This window comes from Thermobia domestica, chromosome 16, assembly GCF_964235325.1.
Source record: "Thermobia domestica chromosome 16, izTheDome1.hap1.1, whole genome shotgun sequence".
NCBI classification, from domain to species: domain Eukaryota; kingdom Metazoa; phylum Arthropoda; class Insecta; order Zygentoma; family Lepismatidae; genus Thermobia; species Thermobia domestica.
In genome coordinates this window covers 71,936,187-71,949,842 of record NC_137469.1, presented here as the reverse complement: position 1 = coordinate 71,949,842, position 13,656 = coordinate 71,936,187, and the positions used below count along the sequence as shown (strand labels likewise).

Genomic DNA, 13,656 nt, shown 5'->3' with positions numbered 1-13,656 from the left:
ATGTGAATGAGCAATTATGTAATAAAAATTATCAACCGTCCTGTATGGCAAGGAACTTCGGATAATGTTCACTCTAGACTATAGTAAAAAGTATCTTTTAAGTTTTACGTCCCATGATTATGCCGGCTAGGTTAAAGGAGGCTGCCTCTAGACCAGGACTTCTCAATCTGGGAGTCGCGACCCCTAGGGGACGTAAAGACAAGCGGAAGAGAGAAATATAATTAGAATCTAATACCGGAAAATATTTTTAAAATGTTATTTTGAATTTTGTTCTGATAGGCATATTTTTATTATTATACATATTGTTAAGAACAACAAAAAATAGGTCTACTCAACATTTTCAACAGTTGCACGAGTAGTTTAAAAATGAATTTAAATGAAAAACGTACGATATGAAACTAATGAGAACTGCATATTGAAGTACCAGAAAAATACAAATGTAGCAAAATCTACATATTAAAATACATTTAAAATTTAAAGCTAATGAGATATCTGAGCATAGTGTGATTTCACTGGTGCGGCAATGTTCGGTTCAATCTTCGTGACGCACATTATCAAGTCATTTAAAACACTCAATAACTTTTTAAACAACTGTCCATATTTTTAACCAAAACTAAAATTCATTTTATTTTTTTATCGTGTGACCCAAAATTAAGAGTTTTAAAGTTTTAAAATTTTCAAACGGCCTCGATTTTGAAACTGAATGACGAATCGGTTCGATATTTGTAATATGAATGAACTGACCAAATTTGATTTTAATCCATTCGCTTTTAAGGAAGTTACTGTATCCACTATATACAAGAAATTGATTCTACTATTATAGAAATAGATGGATATCTTTAAAAGTCTCACACAAGCTTATTACAAAATAGAAATTATAACGAGTCGCTAGCAAGAGGATGTGATAAAATAGGGGTCGTGATAAGAATTTGGTTGAGAACCGCTGCTCTAGGCTATAGTATTTTTGCATTAGTGCAGTATGGTGAATATTCAATAATTTCTATCCGTGTGTACTGATAGGAATAACCGATTTGCATTGCTCGCTCAACCTACGTGATGTGTGTCACGAAGATGAAATAAGTGCATATATGGTCTTCTGCTTCTGTTAAGTAAAGAAAATCAATTCAGTCTAGGCAAGCACTGACTAAGTTCGCTAGTATGCAAGGAATAATGCTTTAAAAATCAATTATTAAAATTTATAGTTTGTGAACTTGTTATACATAAGCTTGAATAAGCTTATCTTAACTTGCCTATCTGATGGCAAGGATTCGCGACTAGTTTTCTTTGACTTCGAAGATATTTCTGAGTACAAAATTGCCGGAACCCATGCTCAGATTCGTGTATTTATTTCGAAGCTGTTGACAGAAAGGATAGTACATGATACTGCGAACAGTATCATACCATGAGAACATTTTTTAAAGTATTGTTATAATCTAGACATGATTCTTTCCAATACATTAAAGTAAGTATTAGTGCTATGACTTTCTTTTTAATAATAATAATTCGAACATTTTCTCTTATTAAAATATAAGAGAAATTATTCGAATAACGAATATCCGAAGAATCAATTCGAATTAAAAGAACAACAATAAGTTATCTTACATTATTGAAAGTCGTTTGCCGCTCAAATTAATTTCCTTGCAGCATGATTCCTTGCCAATCTCTGTTTTGACGTAAAGCATTATTTGTCTACACCTTCCTCCATTTCCTTTCAGCATGCTTTCTAGCTCGCAGTATTGTCAATTTGGGGGAAAAGTCGATAAATCTAGGGGATTCGACTTCCAGGATAGCGACAAAAAATATTTTTTTCCGATTAGCGACTTTTTTTTCGTGATTTTTGAATGACAATTTGGCGACTTAGATACAAATCTAGCGACTTTCGTGCTGCGAAACTAGTCCTGTAGACAAGTACTATTAGTTCGAATAGTTCAGATATATGTTTATTTCCCTTTTGCTTATCTGAATTAGCGCAAGTGTTGAGAAGCTGGCAAAGTACGTAGCATTTATCTCATTCCCGCTTCGATTGCTGGTATCCCTTGCCCTCTAACGGGAACCAACTCCAATCTTCAATGTCTTTTAGTTTGCAGACTTCCGTTTAGAGGCACAAATAATGCATTACCAATAGCAAGCTGATTATCTGTAGAAACTTCAGTAAAAGGGGATAGAAAATAAGTTTTTTTTTTTTCTGTGTAGACTTTTACTTTTGTTCATTTTTCTAAACTAATTTTTGATTTCGTTGAAGTGAAATTGACCATAAAGTGTATATATATATATATATATATATATATATATATATATATATATATATATATTGTACTAAAAGTGAAATTATTATTTGTTATATATGATTGATTTACGTTTTTACGTATACGCTTTCCTAGCACAGATATATTATGCCTTGAATTAATCACATATCTGATATATATGATCACACACTTGATGAGAGAGAACGAGAGAAAGAAAGAGACGGAATTTCAGGAATAATTTTTTTAGTGACTTTTCACCCAAAATTGGAGTCATTTCATCTCCCATTTAACTACTTTTTGTGTCAACTTATTGGCAACTCTGCTAGCTCGTTGCTGACGATATAATTTCTCCTTAAACTACAAAGAGGAGTCATAAGTCTTGCAATATTTCCACATCCAAATAGCAGGCGCCTGTGTACGCCAGGATAAACAGTAAGTACAAGGCCAAACTGATCCAAAATATAGTGTGACAAGTGAATTATTTAACACGGAGGCCGCCGCTCCGTCAGTATCTTCAGTCAGTTTTTAGTGACCATGACGATTAGTGCTCCGCTACTCTTGATACTTGAACTGTTACTGTATGCTTTTGAACTTGGGCATAACACTGTGGCAGCACACCCCTCCCCCCAAAAAATATCGTTCAAAAGGAGAAGGTGCGGTGCACAGCAACTCGTTAGTTCCAAATTTTCGTACAGGTTGTAAAATGTTCAAGATCAGCCAAAGCCTGGTCGCCACATTGTAACAGATTCTAAGGTCATACACTTCAATGAGGAAATTTCATCCACTGTCTCCAGCTTCACAAACTTGAGAAAACCATTGGGAGCTGCCACATTGTGTCACATGAGTTGATCTCAGCTCAGGGTCATAGGATTGATGTGTCGACAACTACTGCACATTCCGAGTAATGCGCAATACCTGAAATGGATTGTCACATATGACGAAAAGTATTTTTTCTTTTTCGAAATTCAAATATCCAGAAATAGTGGTTGACCGAGGGACAACTTCCATGAACCGTACCTCAAACAGGCCCGTTTCGAACATAGCCATGCACTGTCATGCTGGAACTACGAGGGAGTAATTCACTTCAAGTTCGTTTCTAACGGTCGTATCTACAATGTCGATCTTTATTCTGATCAATTTTAACGGATATATGCCAAAAATATCCTGCATTGGAAGCGCAGAATCACACTCGGTTGGGGAGAAGAAACAAAAATGTAAGAACTTCAAGGCTTTGAACTGATTTCACACCTGGTATATAGTCTAGATCTTCTCTCTTCAGGTTACTACCTGTTTAGGTCAATGGCACACATCCTGAAATCACGAAGATTAATTTGTCTTTTCACCTTTTCTAGCTTTTCCAAATGCCATGCTACAGCCGAATGATCAACGCTTAGTTTCTCTGCAACATCTCTTGTGGTTTTCCGCAGATGTGTTTTCGGGATCAGGTTTAGTTCGTAGTCACCAACAAGCGAACGATGTTAGTGATATTTCTTAACCTCCAAGTGTAAGTCACCACGACAAAAGTTTCGGAACCAATCGTCCATTGTAAGTTCATATTGCCTTAATTTAACTCTCGCCTTCATTAGTATTTCGAATTGTTTGAGCTCCTCTGCGACCGAATTTAAATGTACCATGAAGCAGATTTTGTAAAAATCATGTTTTGGCTTCCTTTCATCTCACCCATGAAAATAGACGAATACACATAATATTTCCTATGACGTATATCTACAAAATGCTAAACATAAGATTTCGACTAATATTAACAAGGCATTCAGCCAGTATGTGTATGGTCATTGTTGTGTGTCAAAATAAACATATCCGGATTCCTATATAAATTTTGCGCAATCCAACAAAATAGGACACGGGGATATCCTGCAGTCCATCAGAATATTAGCCTGTTGCTTCGAAGCCTCCAGGAAAATGGTAATTTATTTTGCGCCGTGGAAGTCATGCTGGATTTAGACACGGCAACAATTGGGGCCGTTACTAAATTAATCTACTAACACTACTATTTGCACTATTTCTAAAGGTCAAGTACAAGTAGGTTCTCAACTATCTAGCTCGAAACTATTCGGCCTCCACACCATCCGGCCTAGTTAAAAAAAAAAAAAGTTAGTTTTGCTTGACAATGTGAAACTACGGTAAACTTTCAAAGTATGGGATATCAATACTCAAACTTGTAGTACAGCTTTAACTACTGGTTGCAACAGAGGAATAAGATCAAAGAAGGAACCCGTTCCTCAGACGCTTAATCCATATCAAAGAGACATTACTCGCTTTCTCTTACTGCCTTTATGTGAATAAACATTGGAACCGGAAGTGGTAATTAATGTCCATCATTCCGGTTGCAATGAAAAAATCAGCTTAAGCGTCTTCTTAATACTGAATCTGTATCAAAAATCTGCTAGTCCCTAACTCTATTAACCGAAAAATCGTAGATTTTCACTACTTTCGGTTTGAACAAATAAGTCTAAAGAAAACTCATTCTTGAGACGCTGAATTTGTCAAAAAAAAAAAGTTTTTTTCTGATATCTCTTACCGCTTTTGCTCTATGGAAATGTCTTGGAAGAATGGATTCAATACTAGTAAATTCCAACCACTTCCGGTTTCGGTTGTATCGCGGGTGTGATAGTATGTTCTCTAAATCGATAACTAAAAGCCGCTTGTAGCGGCCTATTATTGTTTTTGTTCTATGGTGATCAACGTAAAAACCGAAACGATGGTTTTCTACCACTTCCGGTTTGATTTGAGTTTTAACGGAAGAGATGGGACCTATTCTTGGGCCACTGAGTCGATTGCACAAAACTCTTGTCGACATCTCTTACCTTTTAACTTCTATGGAAATCAGTATTTAAACCGAAAGTACTAGATAGTCAATTTCAACAACTTTTGATTTCGGTAGTGTTACAGATGCCGATATGTTTATGGCTATCTGTCCGGATATCCAATCCACATTAGACCAGATAGTCGTGAGTCTACTGTACATACATTTACGGTATGATACGAGAGGAAAGGAAACTTACCAAGAATCAAGACGTGTTGAGAAAGAACGCTTCGTCTGTCGAGACAAGACGAAACGTCTGCTAAAGTTTACGAGACTCGTTTCTCATCTCGCCTGGTGGACAACACTATTTTTCAGTGTACTATAATTTTTCCCCACAACTTCGCCTAATTTCTGAGATTATTGCTCAGCTATATTCGAAGTCGAATATCGAAACATACCAAAACTTGATCAAAATACTAAAATAATTGAAACATATCCAAAACGTGATCGAAACATAACTTTCGAAACTTTATCAATATATCGAAATAGTAAAAATATCAAAACTTAATCGATATACTTAATATTAAATATTGAAATGTTGAAGTACCGAAATATTGAATACTGAAACATCAAAAATATCGTAATATCCATAGATCGATCAGAAATATTTTTGATATCGAAATTTGAAAATATTGATCAATATAATGAAACATCGCACAGTTCTACATATATTCGTTAAATTTTGAATGATTCTTTTAATTAACCTGCTAACAATATATAGTGTGTGCCAGAGTATTTATTGAACTAACCATGGTACTTTGTTCATAGACATTTTGTTTAAAAATTAACGAATTAGGGGCGATGCCAAAGGTGATTCACCCTAAGAGAGTTAAAATCTGATGGTATAATTTAAGAATATTCTTCTGGATCTTTGACTATAATCGTTACATACACATGTCTAAAATTACGTACTTAAAACAAAGTATAATTCATTTTGAGAACAATCTATGTTGAGTTTGTCGTTCCTTAGAAACAAGAAAGCTGACTAATTACGCTAATAAATTGACTAATTACGCTACATCCGTGACATTTTCATTTGACTTCATTTCTTGTCTACAACTAACTGACATGCCAGCCGTTGCTCGAGGAAGACAGGTCAAGCATAATATATACTTAATTTAAAAAGAGACAGTACAAATCATTCCTGTACGCTACTTCCTTGCTATGACACTAATTTAATCTCAATCCTACTTTTCAGAAAATGTTCTGCAACTTTTCTTAGACACCAACCGCCGTATGCAGTGTCGTTTCGAAGTATAATTAGCGTCATTCTTAACTACTGACTACTGCAGGAGACTTGTGTTAGTCGAACTCTTTAGTATGGCATTAATCGCGCCTCAAAATGACTCTGCATAAGGCCCCAAGTGTTTGCGTGAAAGTAACTGTAATAGTAATTTTCCTCCTGTAATACATTATAATTTATAATACTCTTTTTATCACTGAAATCTCACATCAACATTCTCTTAAATCTAATTTTCATATTTATGTTCATAGCCAAGCGCGGATCCAAGACGCTCAGGTATACACTGGATAAAATGGACTTCAATCCTGCTTTACACTGGATAAAGCTGCAAACTATGGTTTAGCACCTCCCTCGATCATATCCTGAATCCGCCACTGTTCATGGTTTTATATTCATTTTGTAGAAATAAAAGTCCTTTATCCCGGTGACACATATTATACATTACCATTTCTCATATTTGTATGTATTAAACATTTTCTATTATTATAGTGCGTTCGGAAAGTAACTATACTCCCACACAAACATCATTATATGTTGAGCGTTTATATTCCATGCACTGCGAGCAGTATGGTATCCAGCATTTTATTTGGGGGAATTTGTGTTATTATATATATGCGTTTGTTGCATCGGTAGGTTTAGTTTTCATAGTAGTAGTAGTAATAATAATAATAGCAGTAATTAGATTTTTCTCTAAAGTGCTGGCTTCTTTAGACATTTTTTTCATTGTTTGTCGATTGCTGTTTTTGCTCATTTTCTTTGCCAAAATTAACACTACTACTGTCTTTTTTTTCCACTTTACTGAAAGGTTTTTCTAGTCTCTCTGAATTAATATCTTGTTTAGGTTTTACTCCGTTTTTTGTTTGCACATTTTCCTCATTGAAATTAATGCAATTATCATTTTTCCGCTTTCTAAAACGTTTTCCGACATTTTGCAATTGCCGGAAATAAGTAACTTCTTATTTCGGTACCCTAAACATGTCTAACTCAAGCAAATCTTCTGAATTGCTCTGCTGCAACTGATCAAACATCAGAGATTGCTGTGACATAGCCACACGCTACAAATCTTTACTATTGTTTTCAAGCCTCTCCTGTTAACAATTCTTCCTCAAATATTTTTAATCTGAATGAAACCAAAACAACACAGGAAAAATCTTTATTTTTATCCTTCCTTTCCATTTTTCTTTTCTTTTTTGCCTTGTAGATTAAGGAAACTAGCTGCTGAGCGTTTGTCAAAATATATTGATCGACGCTTTCTTTGATGGTGATTGCGGCTAGAAGTGAGTGGTATTAAACCCAGGTTTCCTGTTGTAGTTAATCCTATTGGGAACAGCAGCGAATGATTGAAAATAGACGATGACAGGTCAGGTGTTTTGTTATTTTTATCGAGATCAATGATTTTTTGAGCATACATATGTCCATTCCCTCTCAACCCTTGAACTAAGATAAAGATTAAATTTTTTCGGAACTCCCTTTTTATGATTAGCAAGGAACTGATTAGTTTCACTATTGCCTGACTCAGCCTCCAAACTTGAGTCAAGGAAGACGACACTTGAAAACTGTGGTCGTTTCAATGTGAAACAATAGAATAATGACTTCAAGGTCACCATATGCATATAGGTCCTCCTTTCTCTCTTCCCATTCTTTCCTTTGAACAACAGAGATACTTTACTTGATTTCCATACTTCCGGCCAAAATGCAAACATTTTTAAAGAATAAAGACGACGTTGGCGAACACAGCTTGACTAGGAACTATTTAGTGACAAATTTGTTTTGAAATAGAGTACATGAAAGACAATTGTTGTTTGTTCCGAGAAAAATTTACAAAAATCAAAGTACAAAAGCACATTGTTGGAAACTTTGGGGGACAATGCTACTAGCGTCTAGTAATGTTTTCTCTGTGCAAAGGCTGCTTAGTCCTACGTTGTGTGCAATTTGCTTCCACAACTGTCAGGGTGGTAACCTTGAAACGAACGATCAATGGCTATCCTCCTCTCTTCCATTATGATCTAAACTTTCTCCGTCAAGGCGGCATCAACAGTGAAAGATGGTCTTCGAGGTCTAGAAGCATCCGCAGTGGTCATGTGTCCAGTTTGGAATCGGCGTTTCCACTTGGATACCATCTCATATGATGGGCTTCCATCCCCATACATTTATTCCAATTCTTCGTAGATCTGCTTTACTGGTTTCCCCTGAAAATGAAAGAATTTAATGACATTCAGTGCCTCAAACTTGTCAATTATCGCACTTTCAGTGATTTACTTAAAAAAGAAAGTTGTTCTAACGAATCCAGAATTTGCATGGTTAACATACAAGTACCTGAGTATAAAATCTGTCCGAGGGGATTACACAAACTTTTTGGTACCTCCGCGTACAAGTTGTATTCTTGTCATCCTCATTTGGACTAAATCCTTAGTTGCAGCTGATTTGCCTATGCTTCTTCCTCAACCCTGTCAATGTATATAGTTTGAACACCCTTCCTTCAGTTGCGTCAGATTCATCATATAGCGTTCATAAATGTTTCTATCAAACCGTAGTTACATAAAAAGAAGAGGTGGAAATATAACTATATATAATATATTTTATACTAAAGTCGAAGACATATTCTATTGACATTTCTGATGAATCAGAGAGCTCCAAGAAATCCACTAAGATCGAAGATGCCAACTTCGAGGGGAAGGGCGAGTTATTTTCTGGCCAAAACTCATAACAGAAAGATGTTCTCATTCCATGAAATGAAATCTTTCAGTTTAACATCCCACATTTATGCCCTTTAGCAGGGGAGGCAATTAGGGGGGGGCAAGAGGGGACAGTTGCCTCCATTTTTTTAAGTGACCCCTTAATGTATATAGTTTTATTTGGAAATGTAAAGTTTTTTTGTATGTATTACTCGTTTATAGATAAAAATAGTACGATATATTTGCCGTTGCGTACCTACTGGTTATTTGTCTTCCCATGGAGTTAAAAAAAAAAAAAAAAAAAAAAACTACAGGAATTCCGTTTTAGTTGCAATTCAAAGCAATTAATATTGCAATTGCGTATTTCTTTAAATGTCGTTGCATATGCTTGTATTTACTGTTTCTCATTTTCTAAGAGTAATAACACATTTAATGGCATGTGTGGAATTAAAAATATAAGTTGTTCATTAATCTCCAGTTTCACTATAACTTCTACAAAACAAGGTTCCTTTATTCATTACTATGCTTAATATTATTCTTTCTATTTATTTGTTTTGCAAATTTGTTATTAAATAATCTGATCACACAATTTTCAAGACAGTGTTCACACAATGTTGATGAGCAAGGAGTCAAATTTCTTCTTACACTTTCATTGTTTAAGAGTACAAGGAGCTAGTACCTACTTGCGTTGCTCTTGTCAATTTACTTAATAAAATATGAAATATGATAAAATATGATATACGGTATTTTAACTAAAAAAGACAGTATCTTATTAGTTATACGACCTTTCGTGAAATAATGTGTTAGAAACAACCAGAAAAACTAATATTAATATACAAATAATCAGATCATGTCTTTTGCCCCCCCCCCCCCACTTTAACGTCCAATCGCCGCCACTGGTCTTTGGGCTAAGATAGACTGATGGTTAAAGCAAATAACTGATGATAGAAGAATCGGCGGAATGAGTGTATGGGAGGAAACAGGTGTATCCCGAGAAAACTTAGACACGATGTTGTCCACCACAAACTTACTTGGCCGGGGATCGAATTAGGGACCTCACGCACTGAAGATAATTGCTCTGCCTCTGAGCCATCGTGCTCCCGATTCTCATTCCAATAATTTGAGAGATGTAACCTCTGCAAATAACCCATCTCTCAGGATTTGATACAGTTAGGTGTTAGTGCTGAGTGGCAAATTAGGGTTCTGCCCAGGACACGAGAAAGATGATTCTTGGCAGCACTGGTTATTTCGAATCTAAACTTTAACCAGTAATTCGTATTGAGTCTCGATTGGTTGGTCGGTTCAAATGAAGTTTAGCTACCCTCGTTCACAACCGAAGCTATATGAGATGTGGACCTACAGGATCGACCAAAAAGGAAATTCAGTTGACAATCACAAGTTCAATTTACATTTCTTCAAACATTTATTCTAATGACTGTAAAAGATACCTAGGTATATCAAGAAAGTTTCCTGAAAATTCGTCCGCTATATCATACATCGTGATTCAGTATCGATTCTGCTACACCTACACAGATGAAGCCTCTGAAAACCCCTCATCCTGCAATAGCTAAAATTCGGTTTTTCGGTTGGCGCGGGAGACCCGGGTTCGATTCCCGGCGGGAGCTCATGTGGTTCGGATTCCACGTTAATCAGTAGGTCCACGTCTCATATAGCCTCGCTGCTGAACGGGACGATAAAATCAATCAATCAATCAATCAATCGGTTTTTCGGTGTAAACTTCAAGACATGGCTTCAAACAAACAATCCAACTTTCACACATACATTGCCTGGATTAGTTTATTGGGGTTAGTACTACAACATTCACCGCTACAAAATACACTTTTTTGTAGCCGATGCAAAATTTGCACACTTGGTTGAAGTCTTTTGTTTCTACATTCATATAGGCTCTTCTTATTTTTGAAAAGTCAAATATTGATATGTTTAGCTATGACCATGGCAAGAAAGGCTGTGAAGCCGCGTCAAAAGCATTAATGGAATGCTTTTTTTTTTTTTTAAGTATTATTTTGTATTATAAACTACATTTGTGATATTTCCAGTAGCGTCATTTCAGGTTTTGCCAAGAGGTGGGGCAGGGTTGTCTGCCGATGTAGGAGCTTCATGCTTTTTATTAGTATATCAGCATACAATGGTTCAGAAATTTTTAAAACGGATAGGAGACAAGAGGACACTTCTAGCCAACATCCTTCATAGGAAGGTCAATTGGATTGGACACATTTTGCGAAGAAATTGTCTTCTTCATAGAAGGAAAGATGGAAGGAAGGCGAGGAATAGGAAGAAGAAAAACACAACTGATCGATGATTTGAGAAACAGAAGAAAATATTGGGAGTTAAAACCGGGAGCTGAAGATCAGAAAACGTGGAAGAAACATTTCCAGGAGACCGAAATCTAAAATTGAAAAAAAAAAAAGAAAAAGAAAAGAAACTCATTAGTTCCAGGACCTGCCGAAAGGCAGAATACTTAATAATATTTAGTACATATAATTTATTGAAAAGCATGTGTTTCTTCAACTCAGGGGACTGTTTCCTCCTCTCCTTCACAAATGACATATCTGGATAGTTCGATCTGATTTAGGATCTGGCTTTTTGATAACTACTACCTCAAGGGTATATTGTAATATTGAGAAGTAAAGCTTTGCAAACTTTGTCCTCCTGACAGTATTGGAATCTTGTAAATGTTATCGTATTACAGTGGTTTAGATTCCAATTAAAACTTACCTCAAACCACTGATAGTATAATACAGTTTGATGCGTCGTATTTTATTAAGTTTCTTCTTAATTTTTTTTTCTCAATACTTTTCCATTATGCTTAGAATTTTATTTGAAACTCTTTCCAGGTGGAGCTTCTGTATCCAGATATTGGCTACGTTGAAATTGATCCTGAGAAATTATGGACAAGCGTTGTTCGAGTTGTAAAAGACGCTATTGAAGGTTAGTACTTTTGGTAGTGCTTTCAATTTTCAGAGTACGGGTTGCATAAACGTTCAGGCAAACATATTTTTATAGATATTTTTAATTTTTATTGTAAATGCAAACTCAGTTATTCAAAAATTTGGGGATTTCCCAAAGTCGAGACACTTTTCAGATACGATTTTACAAAATACAAGCGTGTTAGTAATAAAAATAATGCATACATAGAAATCCGTGAACTTTCTTTGCCATTCGTGTGAATTCTCAGTAAATATAATAAATAATAATAATAATAATAATAATAATAATAATAATAATAATAATAATAATAATAATAATAATAATAATAATAATAATAAAGGTACTAGAATTTAGAAAAGAACTTTTATCGTTCTCCCATCTTAAGAAGTAGGTTACTTAAGTTGGGACAAGACATGTCCAAAAAATTGGATATCCTACAATTCATTCCGAATCATTACACTGAGCTCAAACGTACACTTATTCAGTTCACTTGAACAGACACATGACTCCACCTGATACATCCAAGACGTTGGACCAATTTTCCAGTCGAAGTGCTACTAGCATCCCTGCTCACCAAACAATACAATTCCTTTCTACTTTTGGAACAATACCAATCTTCTTTCTGCTGCGAACTTAATCCAGAAGTTAAGGGTTGGTTAAGATCGATTGTTCGTTTGACATTATTGCGGCCTGTGGCTCACTTTTGCAATCTAGGTATTTCATGTGAGAGGTGTGCCTGATGTAATTGGAAAAATTACATCAGACACACCTCGAAAAATAATTCACCTGTGATCCATCCATTTGCACTCACTAATTGAATACTATCCTCTGGGCCTTTATCTGTTCATTCTGGTTCTTGATTCTCTCTTGCGAACACAAATTCTAGAGGAACGTAGTTTTCCCACAAATATTAACAGCACGAATCACGTTGCTACCTCTCTTTGCGCTAGTGAGGGCACCAATTTGTTTCCTTCTTTTCTGTCCTAGAATATTTGAAGGGTACTGCACTATTTTCATTTCTGTTTCGTCACAGTTATCGATAGTAGTATTTGTGAATCCATTTGTTGATAAAGTACAAACAAGTTCAAAAGAAAAATTAGATTATCAAACAATAACCTATCAATGGAGGGGGTCAGCATCTGGCGCTAAGGCAGTTTTTAACTCTCTTCTCGTACTATTTTAACTGATGTACTCATTCAGTTATTTTACATTCTCATTGAAGACGAAGAATGGGGTACGGTGGCTTCGGGTAGAGCGCTTACCTCTGGTGCATGGTGTCCCTGATTGGGTCCCTGGCCAAGTAAGTTTGTGGTGGACAACATTGCATCCATTGGTTTTCTCAGGGTACTTCTGTTTCCTTCCACAATATAATTCCACTAATTCTTCTATCATTCACTTGCCTTAATCCTCCGCCCCCCCCCCCTTAGCCTAAAGGGCGTAATCGTGGGGCGCTGAACTGAAATAATTCATTTTACTTCATTTTTTTTTTAAGGCAGAGAAAATTATAGGTGTAAACAAATAATAGAATACAAGTAAAACGTTCCAAAACGTATTTAATGAAATTCTTTACTGGATTCACTCATATTCCTTCACTAAACTTAAAAAATATTCATATAGATCTACCTTCAAACGAACACCCTAAATAGCTCACCACAATTTCCAAATTCCGCTACAGTTCCTAAAAAGCTATCGATCAATCCATTAGGTACAGATTTTTAT

The 13,656-nt window shown here is 35.6% G+C and overlaps 1 protein-coding gene across 1 annotated transcript in view; it reads left to right on the top strand.

Annotated features, from left to right (window-relative positions):
• Positions 1 to 13,656, top strand: part of LOC145673151 (glycerol kinase 5-like) — a 103,994-nt gene that overhangs the window by 43,112 nt on the left and 47,226 nt on the right. Inside the window, exon 2 of the mRNA XM_081742578.1 lies at positions 11,844 to 11,937. Coding sequence (XP_081598704.1) covers positions 11,844 to 11,937 — 94 coding nt within the window. The remainder of the gene's footprint in view (positions 1 to 11,843; positions 11,938 to 13,656) is intronic.